General features: G+C 35.7%; 1 protein-coding gene across 1 annotated transcript in view; it reads right to left on the reverse strand.

Annotated features, from left to right (window-relative positions):
* LMTK2 (lemur tyrosine kinase 2) overlaps positions 1-18,921 on the reverse strand; it is a 136,412-nt gene extending 117,491 nt beyond the window's left edge. The window contains exon 1 of the mRNA XM_007498274.3: positions 18,364-18,921. Within this exon, the coding sequence (XP_007498336.1) occupies positions 18,364-18,472 (109 nt within the window). The 5' untranslated portion in view covers positions 18,473-18,921. The remainder of the gene's footprint in view (positions 1-18,363) is intronic.
* Positions 18,922-21,744: the final 2,823 nt, after the last annotated feature.

Genomic DNA, 21,744 nt, shown 5'->3' on the forward strand with positions numbered 1-21,744 from the left:
AAAAGTTCAGAGATCTCAGGTTCAGAAATCCTACTGTGTAGGATTATTTTATTCCTTTAAACATTTCTTAAACTATTTTTTTTTTGACAGAGAGAAATCTCAGCTCTCTAGATTTCAATTAAGTTACAGGAACCCAGAACTAGTAAATATGAATACAGGTCTTTCTAGCATATAAAAGCGAATTAAATCATGGTTTTGGCATGAAATACTCCTTTTTCTACAAGTCTCTACTATACTTGCTTAAGAATACTAATAATTTATTCCTTTTATAACTTGCCACATCCAATAAAACATTTTCTTTTAGTTTTCCATCCTATTTTAGGAGCTAATTTGCTCTTCAAAATAATAACCAATTTATGGTCCATACAAATGAAGGGGTCTCAAAGTCTATTTAAATGTTATTTTGTACAATACTAATGCCTCCTTGATTAAAAAAAAAAAGCAAACTATGTTCTTCTCAAGAGAAATTAAATTAAATCTCTTCCCTTTTCAACCTGGCAATTTCGCTCTAAGGAAAGATTCTCAATATAGGCAAATGTTACTTTCTGCAGTCTTCCAGTTACTGTTCAGGACCCTTCTTTATTTCTACTTGAGACTATCATTAAAATGCAACACCAGGACACTGATTGCTACTGAGATGCTGAGAAACAACAAACTTGCCCAAAATAGTCCCCAAGAAACACCACTCAAAAGAATGGTACTGCAAGGGTACAACAAAGAAATCTTTATCTTTGAAAATGCTTTTCTTTTTAAAAAAAATTAATATCCACTTTATTGCAAAAACTTCTGATTATCAAATTAGTAATCTCTTAGTGAACTGTCAGGATTTTAGAATCACAGAATCTTGAGAATTGAAAGGATTTAGGTATAGCTCATCATTTTACAAGAAGGAAAGAGACTTGAAGTTAAATGATTTACTAAATACCAAACATCTAGTTAACTGGAGAAATTAAACCAGAAATCATGTCTTCTGACTTTCGGTCTCATAGCCTTTTCATTAATTAATTCAATCAGATTTTAAAGTACCTTAGAGATCTCTTAATAGACCAGTAATGTCAATTACCAATGGTTTTTTTTTCCCCAACACTATCTACAAATATATATTCTATTCACAATCTGAAACTACTGATGCAAAGGTTGGTCTTTACCTTATAGATCAATCAACTATTTCTTATTGAATAATAAAAGAAACCCCTTCGTGTTGTAAATTATGCTGCTTATCTGCCACTAGAAAAGTATTATTAAAAATTAGGACAAGGCTTATTAGAATGCTCTAATTTTTCATTGTTGAAAATAAGCCTCTATTTTCACCAGAATTACTGAAAGAGATTTGACTTTTCAAAAAAATCATCATAAACATATCATAGTTGGGTATTATAAATACCTTGTAATTTATAAATTGAGCAGCTAGCAAGATAATAGGTAGGTACATAATAATTTTTAGTTTTTAAATCCTAAATGTCTTTTTAAACCATTTACTACTTAATTTAAAACAGCTATTTTTTCTATACTCAAAATGAATATAAAGTAGTCCTACATTACTTTTTTTTGTGAATCCTAAATACTGCAGGATTAAAAAAAAAACAAAAAAACAACCATTTATTTTTCTCCTTCCTACCTTTCCCTCCTCTCCCCAAAGAATAAAACAAATTCTGACATTGGTCAGATCCAAAAATGTCTAATTCTACATATCAGTTGACCTGTAATCATAGTTGATCAGAATTCTTCTTTCAAAATTGTTTAACACTACAATGTAGGCTCTAAAGAAAGACTTTCCAGAGATGTAGGCTTTCAGTTATTGTCCAGGGCTCTACTTTATTCCTACTTGAGACTAACATTAAAATGCAACTCCTGGTCGCTGATTGCTATTGAGACACTAAGAAAAAACAAGCTTACCCAAAATAGTCTCCAGGAAACACCATTCAAGAGAATAGAACTACAAAGGTACAACAAAGAAATCGACAGTTCAAATTGTTCTTGTTTTACTTGCTTCCCTCTATATCAGTTCCTGGAAATCTTTCCAGGTTTCTCTCTGAAATTGTCTATCTCTTTATTTCTTATAGTACAGTGGCACTGTATTTCATTTACATAATAATTGAGTTAGCTATTCCAACTGAGAGGCATATCCCAAGCTTCCAGTTCTTTACCACTAAAAGAACTACTGAAAATACTTTTGTGCGTGCAAATCCTTTTCTTGTTTCTGTGATTTCTCTAGATTATAGGCCTAGTATCGTTGGGGAAAAGGGCAAGTACAATTTAGTAAATTTTAGAGTATACACAGTTGCCAATTCCCTTCCAGAATGGTTAAACCAATGCATGCTTCATCAACCCTGCATTCATGTGCTTTGGGCTTCTCCAATATCTATCATTTTCCATTTTTTTGTCAATGTTGCTATTTCTGATGGGTATAAAGGTGGAACCATGGAGTTGCTCCCTATATTACATTTGAAAACATTTTGGTTATTTAGCTATTACAATTAGGAGTTATAGTTACAGCATGTTAAACTGAATCCCTTCAGAATTGCTTAATTTTAGTAATGTAGCAAAAAATGTTATAGCACAAAATTCTGTAGAATCAGTTCCTTAAAGCTAAATTTCAATGGTATTTATCCTTATTAAGCACTCCCTCTCCATCAAAATTATTTTAGTTTTCTTGTGCTAGGTGTCTTTCTTGCAAAAATAATAAACATTCTCAAGTATCTTTACCAAATATGTGAGCTTTTATGTTCTAAATCAAAACCAAGTGATCACATTGGGCAATAAAATACAGTAATATTACTGTACATATATAATATACATACATACATACATGCCAAATTAGAGAAACAGTAAAAAGGAAGAAATAAACCAGGATTATTTTTCACTTAATTTTTAATAAGTATTTCCCTACAATATATAAGATTGAAATGAATATACTTTTTTCCCTTAGTGAGACCTTAAAGATCTTCAGATTATAGAGGTCTTTTAATACTACATGCTATTCTGATATAATAGCACACATCACCATGATTAATTAAAATATGAACTTTTACTAAAGAATTACTTCTTTAAATTATATATTTTAGAAATCGTTAAGGAACTATAATTCATTTATTATTACAAATTGAAGAAATTTAGCAGTTCTAACAGTATTTGGGGGTAGCTGGTGGCATAGTGGATAAAAAACTGGGTACGGAATTCAGAAGACTCATCTTCTTGAGTTCAAATCTGACCTCAGACATTTATTAGCTGGGTGACCCTGGAGAAGCTACTTATCCCTATTTTCCTCAGTTCTTCGTATATAAAATTTCCCTCCTAGAGAGGGAAATTATCTTTGCCAAGAAAACTCCAAATGTGGTCAGGAAGAGTCAAACACAACTGAAAAACAACTGAACAACAACTCAGTATTTCATGAATATTATTTAACTTGATCTCCAAAAATCTAGATAATCCTTAAGACATAGAAGTCATACCATCTCTGATCCCTAATTACAATCAATTCTATAATTACCTACAATTCCACCTATGGAGCTAACATAATAAAAATGACAATCCTACCCAAATTTATTTACTTATTTAGTGCCATACCCATCGAACTACCAAGGAACTTTTTTACTGAATTAGAAAAAAACCATTAACAAAGTTCATTTGGAAAAACAAAAGATCAAGAATATCAAGGGAAATATGTGAAGGAAGGTGGTCTAGCAGTACCAGATCTCAAACTACACTATAAAGCAGTGGTCATCAAAACAATATGGTACTGGCTAAGAGACAGAAAGGAAGATCAGTGGAATAGACTTGGTGTAAGTGACCTCAGCAAGACAGTCTATAATAAACCCAAAGATTCCAGTTTTGGGGACAAAAATCCACTATTTGACAAAAGCTGCTGGGAAAAGTGGAAGACAGTATGGGAGAGATTGGGTTTGGATCAACACCTCACACCCTACACCAAGATAAACTCAGAATGAGTGTCTTGAATATAAAGAAGGAAACTATAAATAAATTAGGTATACACAGAATAGTATACATGTCAGATCTTTGGGAAAGGAAAGATTTTAAAACCAAGCAAGAGTTAGAAAAAATTAAAAAATGTAAAATAATTTTGATTACATTAAATTAAAAAGGTTTTGTACAAACAAAACCAATGCAACAAAAATTAGAAGGGAAGCAACAAATTGGGAAACAATCTTCATAACAAAAACCTCTGACAAAGGTCTAATTACTCAAATTTATAAAGAGCTAAATCAATTGACAAAAAATCAAGCCATTCTCCAATTGATAAATGGGCACGGGACATGAAAGGGCAATTTTCAAATACAGAAATCAAAACTATTAATAAGCACATGAAAAAGTGTTCTAAATCTCTGATAATCAGAGAGAAACAAATCAAAATAACTCTGAGGTACCACCTCACACCTAGCAGATTGGCTAACATGACAGCAAAGGAAAATAATGAATGTTGGAAGGGATGTGGCAAAATTGGGACATTAATTCATTGCTGGTGGAGTTGTAAATTGATCCAACCATTCTGGAGGGCAATTTGGAACTATGCCCAAAGGGCACTAAAAGACTGCCTGCCCTTTGATCCAGCCATAGCATTACTGGGTTTATTCCCCAAAGAGATAAGGAAAAAGACTTGTGCTCTTTGTGGTGGCAAAAACATTGGAAAATGTGGGGATGTCCTCTGATTGGGGAATGGCTGAACAAATTGCGGTATATGTTAGTGATAGAATAATATTGTGCCCAAAGGAATAATGAACTGGAGGAATTCTATGTGAACTGGAACAAACTTCAGGAATTGATGCAGAGTGAAAGGAGTAGAACCAGAACAATACACACAGAGAGTGATAAACTGTGGGACAATTGAATGTAATGGACTTCTCTATTAGAATTCGGGGGAATTTATGAGAAAGAACACTATCCCGTTCAAAGGAAAAACCATGTAAATAGAAACAGGGAAGAAAAACAACTGCTTGATCACATGGGAATATGATTGGGGAGATAGACTCTAAATGATCACCCTAGTGCACAAATCAACAATATGGAAATGGGTTTTGATCAAGGACATATGTAAAACCCAGTGGAATTGTGCGTTGGCTACAGGAGGGGGTTGGGGGAAGGGGAGGGAAAGAACATGATTCTTGTAACCAAGGATTGCCTAATTAAATTTTAAAAATAAAACTCTACCTATGTGATGGAATACTATTGTGCTATAAGGAATGATGAACAAGATGATTTCTGAAAGACCTATGTGAACTGATGCAGAGTGAAATAAGCAGAACCAGGAGATTATACACAGTAACTGCAATATTGGGGAATGATCAAATTGTGACAGACTTTGCTACTAACAGCAATACAATGATCTAGGATTTATGAAATAGAATGTTATCCACCTCCAGAGAAAGAACTGAGTAGAAATGTAGATGAGAACAATATATCACTTATTTATTTGGGTATATATTTTGAGGTTTTGGTTTTATAAGATTATTTGCTAACAAAAATAAATAATATGGAAATGTTTTGAATTTCCATTGCAAACATGCATTGCATACATGTATAACTCAGAATGAATTGCTTGTCAGCTCCAGGAGTGGATAAGGTAGAAGGGAAGAAAAGGAGACAGTATGGATCATATAACTTGGGAAAGTTATGTGGAAATTTGTTATTAAAATAAAAAAATTTTCAAAAAAATTCCACTTCTTAGGTTAGCTCTCTCAGGTAATACAGAAAGAGTAGAGTATCAAAATGTCCATGAATGCTGCTGGTGGGTGTGGTTTGCCAGTAACTGGCCGAAATTATAACTAAAACTTTTTGAGTTCCTGAAGATAAAATACAGTATATTGTTAAAGGTTTTTAAGCTTTCACTTATGTGACTTATCACAAAATACTGTATCATGAAGAATAGTGTTTTCTAGCATTAAAAATAGGTTTCAAATAAATCAACACATAAATCTGATATGGTTAATCCTTCCACATAACATCCACACCTTCTCAGCCTGTGCTATTCTTGACCATGTCATTTGACTAATTTTCCACAAGGGGTCCTTCTCTAGATCTAGACATGAGGTTACCAATGAGGCACACAGGCAGTTCACTATTATCCTTTATTCTTGTAACATGATCCCCCCTCCTTTTCCAGTTATATATTTCATTGATAATTTTACATGCTTCTCTTCCTAAATTCTTTGCTGGTAAAATGCTAAAGACACTCATGCCCACCTATGCCTTTTAGAGGACCTACAAATAATTCTTTACAATGATATTCCATGACTCATATAGCCTTACAGCATCACTGAAGAATACTGACATTAAAAAGAGGCTCCTTAGTGGAGTCCCTGTGCAGTTTTCTTTTTATCACTTAAAAAAAATCTTAATTTTAATTTTTGTGTTATTTTGAACTTTAAAAAAAAGTCAACACGAGCATTTAAATATATATAAAACAGAAAGGACTGTACGTAAGACCCAAGTCCCTACTATATTCATCTTGGATTTTTTTAAAATGTGAATGAATCATTAATTTTAAAGCTGTCTTGCTTATCCATGTTTCCTATATTCCTATCCTCCTCTGTAAAACTAAAAAAAAAAAATCTAAAATGACCTTTCCTTTTTTTGTATCCCCTTCTTTCTCCTACACACCTCTCCCATTGAAAAACAAAATGTCTACCCCTTTTAGCAATTAATCATAGCCAAACAAATTAAATCCACACATTGGCCATATCTGAAAATGTTTATTTCAATGTGTCCTTTGAGTATCTCATCTTTTGGTTAGGCAATGGAAAGCCTATTTTTGTTTTTACAATGTTGTAATTATTGTATAAATTGCTCTAGTCTACTCACTTCACTCTGTATCAATTACATTCCTATGCATTATTTGTTCACATTTCTCAAATAATGGATACTCCTTTAGTTTCTAATTCTTTCTTGTACAATTTTCTTTTAAGCTTTGTTGATGAATATTTGCTTTTGCATTACAAACATTTATGGGTTTCTCCCATTTCATGAGTTTCTTGTAACAAAGTACAACACAGTGACCTCATCTGAAAATGCAGGAAACATTTTACATCTACAGCATCCTGCCCCACCTCTCCATTTTTTAAATGAACAGATCTCTCTTTTCTATCCCTGTAAACCCCATCCCACTTAAACAACAAAAAACAAACAAATCAGGGGCAGTTAGGTAGCTCAATGGATTGAGAATGAAGCCTAGAGGCGGGCGGTCCCAGGTTCAAATGTGACCTCAGACACTTTCTAGTTGTGTGACCCTGGGCAAGTCCTTGCCTTGCCCTTACCACTCTTTTGCCTTGGAACTGATACACAGCATTGATTCTAAGACTGAAAGTAAGGGTTTAATACAAAACCTCAAAATCCCAAACCCCCAAATTTCTTGGTATGAATAAGCAAAATCAAGCAAAACTAGTTCCTTCAATGATTATATAAAAAACATATATACCTCATTCTGTATCTCAAATCTGTTACCTCTCTTTAATGGATAATATGTTTTATCACTGGTCCTCTGGAATCATCAATAATATTTCATCCTAATTATAACTCTCAAAGTTGTTTGTTCTATGAGTGTTGATATTGATGTTATAAATTGGTCTTCTCACTTCACTTTGCTACCCATTCATATGTCTTTACATGTCTTTTTGAAATCTTTTGATTTCTAATAGCAGAAAAATAGTATTCCATCATATTCCTATACAAAACTTATTCAGTTATTGCTCAGTTGTTAAACATCTTAGTTTCCAATTGTTTTGTCATTATAAAGAGCTGCTATAAAAATTTTTTTAGCCGTAGGATCTTTTCTTCTTTTTTTTAATCTCTTTTGGACAAAAGTCTAAAATGGTAGTTGGGTAGAGAACATATTGTTTATTAATTCCCTATGTCTAATTTCAAATTGCTCTCCAAAATAGTTATGACCACTCACAAGTCCATCAAAAGTGCATTAATATACCTCTCTTTTCTTTCTATACAAGTATGGGCCCAATTCATTATTCATTAAGTGTCACTTCAAGATACATGTATTGATGGATCAGCTCTACTGAGTTGTCCATATGCCTTTATAACAAAGCCTCATCAATGGACAATCTTCATTCATTTGCATTTTCCTGTGTTGACAACTGGCCAAGCCCTAGAGTAATTATGGGTCTCATTTAGGAGGCTTTCCCACATTCCAAGGTTTGTACCATCAGCATACTGGCATCAGAAAACAGAACCATCTGGAGGACCTCAACACCTATAAGGAAACTCTCTTCCATGTGGATTCTGTTCCAAGCATCTTTCTTGAGAGTGGCAAACACATCTGAACAATTATACTTATCCTTGCATCATTCCTCACTTGATATTTATAATTAAAGGGTTGGAAAAATTTCTTTCTATTGTATCTTTCAAGGAACCTTGCATGATTTTAACAAATGTGAGAGATATCTTATTGAAGGAAAATTTGTATTACTAAATAAAATTCTGTTTAAGTCAACAAGCAATAAACAATGTATTTAATACACCTGTTAGTCATTTTGTGATTGCAAAGATGTAGACTGCTATACAATATGTTCTGCAAAATTCAACCCATTCACTTATTCACATCTATATTAATGTTGCTGATCTATGTATAAATTATTTTCATTAAAATTCCCGAGATGGGAAAATAGGCATGTAGGATGTTTTCTTAATTACCTTTAAAAAAATGCAGTTGTAGCAACTAAAGTAGTTTTCTCCCCCCAAGTACTCAGAAGCCTATCTTCTTTGGGCAACACAGAGAATCAACTCTTCATTGATCTTTATATACCTTCCTTTGGGTGTAACTAGACCTTATTCAACTGCCCTTTGCTTTCTTTAGTCAGATTTCTATTTCCCTGTGCAGGATATCAGGACTGTGCCTCCACTGTCTTTGATGGAGAAAATAACTTGTCATAATAATGAATAAATGATGAGTATGAACGAAAGAATCAATGATAAAGTATTTATTAGTGCTTACTACATGTCAGGCACTGTGTTCAAACACTGGGGCTACAAGTACAAGCAAGTAAGAAAGCCTTTTCTCTCAAGCTGCATACATTCTAATGGGAGAAGACAATATATAAAGGAGAAGAGAATAATGCGCAAGGCAGTTCAAACTGGGAAGCAATAAGGATGACTGGTTCCAGTTAAGATAAAATTTAAGGTTTTCCAGGGGCTAGGGTCCTAAAGACAGAGTTTATGGTCAGAGGAATTTGAGGATGAGAAGGATGGTAAGAGGGCAGGTAGCATGGTCTAAAAATGGGTGAGAACTGGAACAACCTCCAGGAATTGATGCAGAGTGATGAGAGGAGCAGAACCAGGAGAACATTGTACACAGAGACTGATACACTGTGGCAAATCAAATGTAATGGACTTTTCCATTAGTGGCAATGCAGTGATCCTGAACAGCCCAGAGGGATCTATGAGAAAGAACACTATCCATATTCAGAGGAAAAACAACTGCTTGATTACATGGGTCAAGGGGGATATGATTGGGAATATAGACACTAAAGGAACATCCTAGTGCAAACATCAACAGCATGGAAATAGGATCTGATCAAGGACACATGTAATACCCAGTGGAATTGCATGTTGGCAACAGGAAGGTTGGGGGAAGGGGAGGGAGGAATAGAATATGATTTTTGTAACCAAGGAATAATGTTTGAAATTGACCAAATCAAATAAAATAAAAATGGGTGAAACCTGAGAAATCCCTACCATTTTTATCTGTTTGGTGTGGTCCTTTCAATTTCATCCCTAAATGTCTTCAGGATAATCTGGATTCACTGGGCTTAATATTGCCAAGCTTTTCTACAAAATTATTTTTCCTTATATCACTTATCAATATTTTCTGACACAAATACAATTAATTTATAATCTTATTTCGTCTTTCTCTGTAATATGCGTTCCATAAGAGCTTATTTTTTAGATCTGTATTATCCTCAGTTGCCACATCTATTTGCTTGGCAAAGAGATTATCTGCTGATTAAGGCAGTTTCGAAGCTCTTTTGTTCTCACCATTGTGGTGACTGAATTATATGTTAGGAAATTAGTTACCATCCTTGGGAAATTATGTTAGTCTATTCCATTTCCCATTTTTCAGTATCAGTTGCATAAAGGCTGGAATCATTTTTATATTAATTTTTTTAAATAATTCAGTTTTGATTTGATCTTTGCTCTAAAAAAAGTTGACTACTTGACTATACAAAGATAACTGACTCCCACATCTGTAATTTGTTCTTTCTGAACCATTTTGATATTATCAATTCCATTTCTTGATATTTTACTTGGTGCCGCCATGTCCTGATTCTTTTCCTGAAGAAAATATTCATGATATATAAGCATCTGGTTTGTGTGTGTATGTTCTACAAACCTCTACCCTTTTATGTTTTTTGAAGTCAAACCACATTATCCAACATTTTCCATTATTTTTGCCTATGCCTTCCTTTGCATCGAAGTCATTAAGTATTAAAGTATTAAACATTGTTTGAACTTGAAGGTTCTTACTAAATTTTTCATGAATTGTCTCTGCCGCTTCAGGCTTTACAAGGGTTATTAGGGTATACAATTATCTTCATGGTGGTCTTTTTGGAAATTCTCATCACAAGTACTGTAATATGAAGTGACTGTTGTGGCATTTAAAAGAGTGGAGCCATAAACTGTAATAGTTAAAAGAGTTAATGCCTTAAACTGTAAGAGTTAAAATGGTTGAAGGACTTAAACTGTAGTGATTAAAATAGTGGAAGATATAAATTGTAATAGATATAAGAGTGGGTGAGTAAATTGTGACCGCAGAAAATATGTTTCACTACAGTGTCTTGGTTTTAAATCAAATATAAGGTGGTCGCCAGGGAAATATTCCCAATTATGAAATATACCCAAGTCAACTGGGTTTTATAGAGATTTTAATTAATAATACAATGAGGAATTAAAGAAAGAGAGAAAGAATAAGAAAGGAATAAGTATGAAGGGCCTTAAGCCAACATGGCCTAGACCTGAGTCTTAAGAGAGAGATCAGTCAGTCTTTTATCACTCACCACAAGATCTGTCCAAGCAAGGAATCTAGTGACACCAGGCCAGCATCATCTCAGCTGCCTCCACTAGCTTAATCTTCAATCTGAATTGTCCCCGAGAGAGTCTTGAGAGAGACCCTTCAAGGCAGCCTTTCCCAGCTGACTCTTTTAGAGAGTTTTTTGTCTCCTGTCTCCTTTTAAAGGGCATTTTCTCCTTTGTCACCTCCCCTAAATTCTTACATCTACCAATCACAGTAGATGTTTTTCAAAGGACAGACCATTCTTAGTTCACACCTAAGAAGGTGTGAACTTTTGAGTAATTCACACCAGGAAAGCTCTGAGTAAGTTTCTCAGCTCTTTGTTCCTTGTAAATTCACAAGTTGCTTGACCTTTATAGGTACTTAGCACCCCTTTCTAAAAATAGGCATGGCTTAAGTATGGGTTTAAGTACTTTTTCATTGTTTCAGCAAGGAGTTTTCTCCTCTAAAGCAGTCTTAAGTATGGGTGGAGTAGAGGTCTTCCCATTTCTGATCTAAGTAGAGTTCTCACTTTCCAAATGGGGAATGTTCCAGTAGGGAATTGTTCCAATGGAGAATTCCCCAATGGGGAAATTTTTAACATTCACAAGTCTGAGAAATTTCAAGATTCACACTGTCATGAAACTGTATTTTTTGTCATCTTCAAAAAGTTAAAAACAAAAACTTCCAACTCCTTTATCTGCCTTTCTATGAATTACCTACCTTTCACAGAACTGTAAAATTTTGGAATTAAAAGGAAATAACGAGATCCAAACCATACACAAAAGGAATCCCACTATAGCATACCTAACAAGTGGTCAGCCAGTCTCTGCTAGAACTCCAAAGAGGAGCAACCCAGTAATTTCTGAGGCAACACATTCCATTTCGGGGTAGCTCTAGGTAACTAGGTGATGCAGTGGTTAGGGTGCTGGGCCTGGAATCAGCAAAATTCATCTTACTTATCCAAGTTAAACATTTCTAGTTCCTTCAAATAACTTTCATATAACAGACTCACAGAAGAAGGCCTTTCACCAATATATTTGCCCTAACCTAGAAACTCTTCATTGTACTAAAATAAAATGTATGCTCTGAATACCATTCGAGATATGGTTTGACTAGGACAGTTAAACTAAACCTCTCAATGAAATCTGAAAGCCCATTTCCATTTACCTGCAACTTCCTTTTGCTTTCTGTCTTCATTTACAGCAAGAATGTCAATATTGATCTTATTCAGTTACTTTAATAGCATGCAACCCATAGCTCACTGGACAAGAATTTCCCATTTAAAGTACCATCCATACTACATGAATGTTTATAATCTAAAAACTGTGATTCTCGGCACATTTATACTATTATAAAAAATAATTGTAAAAAATGTTCTTGCATCACAAAGAGGGTGCTTATTATGTATACTTCTAGATCGCTGTAAAATGAGTTGGATGCCTTAGATAGAATTCAGGCTGTAGAGAGAATATGAATGTTAGGTTAAAGAATTTGCATTGTGTTCTTTGGCCATAGGAAGTCACTGAAGATTTCAAAGCTCAGAAAGCAAGAGACCAGGGACAGTGAGAGCAAATAGAAGACTATTCATACCTAGCCTTCTGCAAGTGATGTAGGCTTAGAAAAGGGTAACAGAAGTGGAAACAAAGGACAATTTCAATATCATGGCTTTAAGTATCTAGATTTTGTGCTAACAATAGTCCCCATCTCTTTTTTAACTTTAAATATTAATTCTGAATGTAAAAAGTAAAATTTCTATATTATTGCTTAAACCATGAAAGATCAGTGAAATCACGGATCTGCCTGTTGGTATGGCTACAATTGCAATGCCAAGACATGGCTCCAAATTAGTCACTGACTCCAATTTTAAAATATATTATCTCATTATTATACTCTAATATACTGGCTTCATCATATTTTCTTAGCTTGCTCCAGCAGTGTCAAAAAGAAGGTTCAAGGGCAGGTTAACAACAGAATTTATAACCAAGAGCTTTATAATTAGTAGTGTGGACATTTTGGACTAGGGATTTTTTCCTAACTTTCCCTATTTCATAATACTTTTCTCCTTATGAATGAGATATTGAGCTAGATTGTATAAAAAAAAGAAAGAGATCTACAGACAGTTGGAAGATGGGGAAAAAATACAAAAAGCTAAAAACCAGGAGCAACTATTTCCCACGTGGAAATTCTAAGTCAGAAGGTTAGGGTTTAAAAAAAAAAGGGCTCAAATAACTTCTTGTTTTTCCATCTACAAATGACCAATGTTCAAAATTATTTCAAGAATTATTAAAGCTGTATATACTAGTCATGAAGGGTTTTCTTTTGTCAATACATCATGGAAGTTTTCTTTGTGTTTAAAATGGAATTAATCCAAAAAATGCTAGGCCTTCCCTCTTAAGTTCCTTTTAGAAGTAGCTCCCTTAGCTGAGGTAAGGCCTTTCCTTCTTAGAAATGATATAATTTGCTATTATTAGCCAAGCACAGGTTATGAAGAGGGGAATTAAAAAATATAACCATGACTTCAACTAAAACTACAATCACTACCACCAAACATTTACATAGTGCCTACTATGTGCTGGGCACTGTGCTTTATAAATATTATCTCATTTGATCCTCACTCACAACAACACTTCAAGGTAGGTGCTATCTCATTCTTTCCATTTTAAAGATGAGGAAATGAGGCAAACAGATTAAGTGACCTTCCCAGGGTCACTCAACTCACAAGCTTCTAAGGAGAGATTTGAACTCAAGCCTTTATATAAGCTCTCACCTCAGCAAGTAGGAAATAAAATACTGACCAGATGCTTTTCTTTATATAACTAAATTTACACAGTCTTCTTTTGAAGATTCATTCCCAACTGTTTCAGAATTTGGGATATAATCCAGAGAAAACATATTTTCCTTTTTTGCTTACTTGCAATGCCCTTTCATTATATCTACAACAATTATCTTAACTACTCTGCCCACAAACCTCTAATGACCTAAGGACTCTTTCACTCAAAAAAGAAAAGAATGGCATTACATGCAAAACTTAGGAGTTCCATATACATTTGTAGATGAACTACAAAATACTACAACTGAGCTTTCTATAAGATATCTTTTTTCTTATTCATTATACTAAAGTAGTCACAATAATTACAACGAAATCATCTAGAGAATATCTCTAACAAAGATGGAACTCATTTATATGGAAATTGTGATAGAAATAGTTTGAAGTTGCTAAAATCAATATGTTGAAACTTACATTTCCCTAAACTCTTCCTTTAATTTAAAAGCATTTTCAAAATTACAAGTCTCTGTTTAGTCTAACCATAGAGGCCCAGTTTCACATATTCAAGTTTAATCAGTAGCTGATTCCCACTGGCTTCACTGAGACTTCCATAAAGTCCTTTATCTGGAACTGCTGAAAGCTTCTTCTGTACTCTGTGACCTAATATCTCACGGAACAATAGAAGTAGGTTTCCTTGCCTAACTACTGCCCTAATATCACTAAGATACTGTGTACTTTATAGGAGAGCCTTCTCTATAAGAAAGTACTCAATCTTTAAAAACAATTTAAAGTCCATCCACTTGGTAAGAGGTCTGAGAATAGTGTAGGTGTAAAAGATATATGCCTATATAGATAAATGCTTTCTAAGATAAACAAAATCTAATGAAAATGGAGGTCCAGAAAAAAATTTCAAACTTATCTTCAGAAATATATCATAACAATGAATTTTATCTTTTTCCTGTTTTTCTGAAGTATCTGGGATGAGATTATCTGAAAAACACTGGAACTGCAGGAAATATGGATTAGCAGGAAAAAAAAAGACTCTAGCTCAGGCTTCAAGGGCATCTCTAAAAAACAAAGGGAGAACCAAGAGTTTTATGGCGCAAACTCCTTCTGGCCTGATAGGTGAGCTCAACCCATATATTTACCATAATCATCCAGAAACATTATAATTAAATGACTTTCAGAATTTGAAATAATTAGGTAAAATCAAACTCCTGGCTTTTCTGTGACATTTATTTATCCATGATGATTGTCATTTATAAAGAGACATGGATAAAGATACTTGAAATTCAAAGAAAATTCTAATGCTTGATTTTAGCTGATTATTTCAAATTACTTCTCACGATATCTTTTTTTTAACACATGAAGTCTCAGTGAAGCCAGTGGGTAGTAATAAATAACAAAAGTGAATAATGAGAAATCTCAACAAGGTTAGATGATACCTAATAGCTTTATAATTTTTGCATATGTAAAAGAAAATCTATGCTAATCATCCTTCCCTTCCCCCCCAAAAGAGGAAAAGGAAAAGAGAAGCAATAAATGTCAATATAAAGAATTTAGATAAAGATATAACTGACCTTGGTTCAATCGTTTTTTTAATTGTGTCTGACTCTTCATGACCCCATGTGGGGTTTTCTTGGCAAAGATAATGAAGTGGTGAAGTGGTTTGCCATTTCTTTTTCTAGCTCATCTGACAGATCAGGAAACGGAGGCAAATAGGGTCAAGAGACTTTGCCTGGGGTCATACAACTAATAAGTGTTTGAGATCAGATTTGAACTCAGGAAGATGAATATTCCTGACTTGAGGTCTGGCCCTCTATTCACTGTCCCACCTAGGTGCCCATAACTATCCTTACCAATTCCAATTTCATGACTCCCTGACTTTTTAACAGGTTGTCCCCCTGAAAGGCTGAAATGCATTTCTTCATTTTCATACATAAAATACACTACTTCTTCCCTTACAATCCTAGTTTCCTTCAAAGATCAGATGGAAGACCAGTTCACTCCTGAGATGAAACCTCTCCTGATTCTTCTTGATCACTGCTGCTGCCTTGTCCCAAAATTACCTTATATTTATTTTGTATATATTTGCATGTATTTCTATATGTATACATTGTCTCCCTTTTTAGAAAGACATATCCTTGAGAGTTGGGATTATTTCATTTTTGTTTCGGCACTCCCAGAACCTAGAACCATGGCAGGCACAAAATAGGAAATTGGGCTTATTGAATGACCAATTAAATAAAAAGAGAGGTATTCATCCTTTTTTACAACATTTAATGGTTCCAATCAAGTGTACATATTCACTGGAAGTCTGCCTTACATAAGACAATGTATTTTATATTTTGAGTCTGTCATTTCCACAGAATTTTACCTTCATAATTTTTAGTTAAATTTATCTAGTCAAACCCTCTAATCAATAGAATTCAGTATATCACAAGATGATCATCTACTGGGAAAACTTTATTTTTACAAAACTTGACATGATAATCCCAGATGCCAACAAATTATAAAGCAATATTTATTACTTATATCTATAGCTTGATTTTTAGTATAAGAATCCAGAAAATTCGAGGTTTTTCTGTTTTATATTATTCAGGCAAATGCGGATGTTTCATTTTGTTTTATGTGTTAAGGGTCCACATGAATTTACAAATATTAAAGGGTAGGAGTTGACATTTATATAGAGTTCACAGAAGCAGTTTTTGTTACTTTAGAAGACTTTTTAAGGTTTTAAAAAACAAGTCCCCAGACATCCTGAAAACTGACCATAGTACCATCATTGTACCTACAAGTAACCTTTTTACTAGCTTTCAGTTCATTCTTTATGTCAATCAATTCCTGATACAATTCTTCCTAGAAGCTCCTACTAGGCAAGACTTTCAAATTGTTCATGTTTTTTTTTTAATCTAATGTCTAGTCTATATATAGTACCAGGTACATAACAGGAATTTAAATATTTGCTGAATTGACTTCAAATGCCTTTTTTATGCCTCCTTTTTTCATTCTTTCATCTGTCTTTAAGGATACTCTATCAATCAGCTCTGGGCAAAAGTAAAATTCACCTTTCTTTTTATCTACTAGATCAGAAAACAAAATTCCCCTGATAGGATACTTGGTCTAGGTAGTTGTATCATTATGAATAGAGAGCTGGTCTCAGTCAGGAAGGTCTGGGTTCAAATTCCTTCAGGGAAAATTACTGGTTGTATGACCCTGGACAAGCAGATTGCAGTAATCTATTCTGGTGGAAAGACTTCCTCATCTGATTCCTATATCAGTGAAATCACAGGTCCAATCCCTGGCCCTATAACTGGCTCTTAATTAAAAGCCATTCTTTTAATAGCAATTTGGATCAAATTCAGTGGTATTTCTCTCAAAATACTGTAGATTTTTCTCTAGAGTTTTCTTGAATTTAGGAATTTAACATTTAACTTCAATATGATCAGGTAATGGTACTAATTCTACAAAAGCTTTTTTTCCTCTCCAAAATTTCTTCTTCCAACAATTTGACACTCAATAAATATAAACCCTAAGAAGGTCCCTAAATAGTTAGCATCTGTCTCTCTTATTTCAAACCAGCACCGATTCATACAGAATGGCAAATTACTGTAAATATAAGAAAAAAAGGAGAGGGGGGTCAAATGCAGTATGTTTTTCTGGGTCGATGTACTCTTAGGGAAAAAAACCCCAACCAATTCCCCAACATAGATCATGGAAGAAAAAGAGGTAAAAACAAAACAAATGACATTACTAAGAAAATAAATTTAATCCTCTTTAGACTGGATTCCCAATAATTGTACACAAACATCTACATGATTTTTAACAAATAGGTAATTTACACAAAAGGTTCAAATTTGTCACCTTAATAGATTTATTTTGTAGGAATTTTTTTAAAAACAAAAAGCTTAAACGGTTGTTTTAAAATTGTTAAGTTTCAAGAATCTATAGAATAATCAGGGCTACCCTTAATCGCTTACAATGCAGTATGAAGTGGTTATTTTAAAGCGTTCCTGCTACAAAAGAAGTGAGAATCCCACAGCAGGCAGGTAGGTGACAGGAAAAAAAAAAAAGCTCAACTGCCAAGAAGAGAAGGCTCTGAACACAAGGAAGCTAAATTGCCATGCAGAGACATAGGCTCCGAACCCACGTACAACAGGTATAGAGCTGGTACTGCAGTTGCTTCCGTTAAGCAACAGGGGGGGACGGGGGGAGAGGGAAGGGAAGCATAGCTATCCTTTCGACACATCCTTATCTTCCTAACTAAACTCCCCATTCTCTCCCCAAATCAATGCAGCTTCCAAGTCTCCCCGAAACAAACACACCACAAATCGAAGGTTCGTTTTATTGAGATCTCACTCCTTCCCCTCACCAGCTGCCCTCTCCCCTGCAGTACAGCCTCCTTCCCTCCATCCCCAGATGTCGGGCTGATTCCAATTTGTCTCTCTCCTCCCCCCCTTCTCCCTGACACCCCAATTTTCAACCTGCTCCACAAAAACATCCTATTTCCCCTTTTTTTTTCAAGACTATTGTCTTCTCTCAGCCCTCCCTCCCTGGCCCCAGCCACGGGGTCCCTTCCTCTCACCTGCACCTGTTTGCGGAAGTGGCGCGGCCCGGGCGCCCGGCAGCAACAACAGCAGCAGGAGCAGTGGCCGAGGCGTCGGCGGCCGAAGAGCACCCAGCGGCCCCGGCATCTCCTTCGAACAAGTGAAGGCGGCAGCTGCGGCGAGGTCTCTGCGGCCGGAGCCGGCAGGTGTTGGATCCCGGCTCCCTAGGCCTGTCGGTCAGGCTGTGTGCCGGTCCGTCGGTCCGCGGGTGCTCCCTCCTTTCCGCTCTCCCCTCCCTCCCTCGACTGCTTCAGCGGCGCCCGCGCCGGCTCCTGAAAACAAATCGCTGTTCCCAAATCCCGGCCCGGCTCCTGGTCCGCCCCCGACGCTCCAGCTCCGGAAACAGCATCTTTCCCGTTCGCGTCGCAGAGTCTGTCGCTCGATATTGAGGCTGCGGCTTTTACCTCCGCCGCCGCTGCCGCCTTCCTCTCAGCAGCCACTGCCTGGAGCACGGAGCCCCAGCAGCAGCATTGCCGCCGCCACTGCCGCCGTCGCCATGATGGGCTGCGTCATGTGACGTAGGCGGGAGCGAAATCCTGGGATTGATGGTTAAGGGAGCGAATCGAAGGGCGATTCGGTCCCTTCTGGAGGCCCTGCCCACCTCCTTAGCGGCTAAGGGAGGCGGGGGTGAGGAGCGACGCTCCTTCTGCAGCGGGAGGAAGGGTGGGGAATGAAGGGAGCAGGTAGCAGTCATAGCGCCCCCTGCAGGCAGAAAGGTGTGGGAAAGTACCCGTGGGTGGAATAAAAATCTAGGATGCATCTACTCCCAAAGAAGTCATGGTTAAGAAGAAAATCCACAAATACTCCAAAGGTAATAGCAAATAAAATAAAAATAGCAGCATGTTTGTGAGAGCTAAGAATTGGAAACAAAGTAGATGCCTAATTAGAATGGCTAAACAAATTGTTGTACATAAAAACAATGGAATTATTTATTTGTGGAGTGAGAAATGTGTGTGATGAATACAAAAAAGCATGAAAAGATGTATATGAACTGACTGCAGAGTGAAGTGAGCAGAGCTAGGAAACCGATATACACAATGTAGTCATTTACAACAATGTAAACACATCAAAACATCAACAAAAACCAAAAGTAAAAACAAAATTATAAATATCAAAAAGGACTTTAATTAATATATAGAAGAGGACATCCACAAACTAATCTTTCATGGATGTGGGAGATCCACAGCTGTTACACATAGCACATGTTTTCAGACTTTTTCAATGGTGTCCATCAGTTGTGCTAACTTTTTTTTTTTTTGCTCCCTGGGAGTGGGGCAGGAAGAGATACTTGGGTTATAACTATAATGAAACATAAAATATCGAAAAAAAAAAAAGAAAAAAGAAGAAACCTAAGATGCCATAAACTGTTTATTGAATGTCCCAGTTCAGCCAAGGTAAGTATTTTGCCACACACTATGCTAAACTCTGGTGTAGTGGAAAGAGATTAGAATTAGGAAGACTTGGTTTGCTGAATTCTATAGACTGAATTTGCTGAAATTACAGGCTCATAGAGATAGAACTACATATAATTTTGGTAAAGCCCTCAGAGGCACCTGCCATCAAGTTGGCCTTCTTGCTTTTCCTCATACAGGATTGCTCATTTCCTTTCTCCAGATTTTTGTACTGGTCTACTCTCATAATATTTAGTTAATGACCAGGTCTTATAAAGTCTTCCTTTATAATATCTCCCAAATTCTGCCATGTTTTTCATTGCCAGCTTCTACCATCCTTGTTCAAGCCCTCATAATTTCAAACCAGTTTCACCCCAAGGGCTTCCTAACTGATCACTGTGCCTCTAGTCTCTGCCCAACTAATCTATCCTGTTCACCATAGCCAGTTCTTAAAACACTGGTTTCATTATATATCACTCTCTTGCTTTAAAAAAAGCCTTCAACAGCTCCCTTTTTATTGATTTGGACATGGGGGTTCATCACTGTGAGGAACTTCTGGTATGGAAACTCCCTCCATTGATTCAAGCCTATCAAGAACTCATTTGTAATTTATAGTCTTAAAAAGTTGCCTGGAACACTGAGACAGTAAGTGGCTCATTTATTTATTTATTTTATCAATAATCATACAGTATGTATCACAAGCAGAACTTAGACCCACATCTGCCTCCCCATTTCCTATGGGGAATTCTTCTTAGTTTGGCTTCTTCCTCTTTTTTTTTTTAAACTCTCACTAGTAACAACTCTAAGACAGAAGGGCAAGGGCTAGGCAAACTAGGTTAATGACTTGGCCAGGGTCACACGGTAAGGCAGTCTATGAAATCAGATCTGAACCCAGATTCTCCTGACTCTAGGCCTGGCTCTCTATCCACTGTGCCACCTAGCTGCCCCCTTAGCCTGGCTTCTAAGACTCTCTTAATGCTGTCCCTAATACTTCTCTAACTTTATTTTTCATTATTCTCCCATTATTCTCTACTCCTATCACATTATACTCATTGTCCAAGAAGAGATCCTATACATTTCCATCTTACAGAGTTTCCTCTATGCTTCCCTGATGCATTCTTCTTCCTTCCAACTTCTAGAAATTGTCTTTGAAGATTTTCTCAAATTTCACCTCCAGGGAAATGTTTCTTAACTACTTATAGTTCATAATATTCCCTCCCTCCCTAATCTTACCACAACAATAGGTATTATTATCCCTATTTTAAAGATGAGGAAATTAGCCCAGAAAAGCTAAAGAGCATGCCCAGAATCATATAGCTAATAAACCTCAAAGGCAGAATTTGAACTCAACTCTTCCTGATAAATATTTATTTTTTATTTGTAAATTGGCAAAATTTTACCTTATCTCGGTTGTGTTATCTTCTATTGTTACTAACTCATTATGTAATCATGTTTCTGGCTGTAATGAATAGTTTTGGGGGCAGAGACTGGTCATTAGAAACCATATCACCCTTCTATGTCTAATAGAATGCTTTGTTCATAGCAGGTATTCAATAAATAATAAACCGGTGAATAGCAAGCCAACAGAAAAGTGAAAAGATTATTAGCTATACGGGGCTTAAAAATTTACAAATTTTTGGGAGGACTTGGGTTCAAATGTGGCTGTAGACACTTCTTAGCTATGAGACCCTGGGCAATTCACTTAACCCTGATTGCCTAGCCCTTACTGCTCTTCTACTTTGGAACTGATACTTAGTATAGATTCTAAGACAGAAGGTAAGTGGTTTTTAAAAATTGTTTCTTAAAGGAATTTAGGATTGTGTGGAATTATTTGTCTGAGGAAAACAAAAATCTAATGGGAAGGAAAAACCATCCTATCACTTTGCTCAATCAAGGAAGAAGACTTCATGGGTTTTTTAAAAAATTAAGTTTGAAGAAGAAAGTTCTAAACCACAGACTTCTTGATGA

The sequence above is a fragment of the Monodelphis domestica genome, chromosome 7, assembly GCF_027887165.1.
Source record: "Monodelphis domestica isolate mMonDom1 chromosome 7, mMonDom1.pri, whole genome shotgun sequence".
NCBI classification, from domain to species: Eukaryota; Metazoa; Chordata; class Mammalia; order Didelphimorphia; family Didelphidae; genus Monodelphis; species Monodelphis domestica.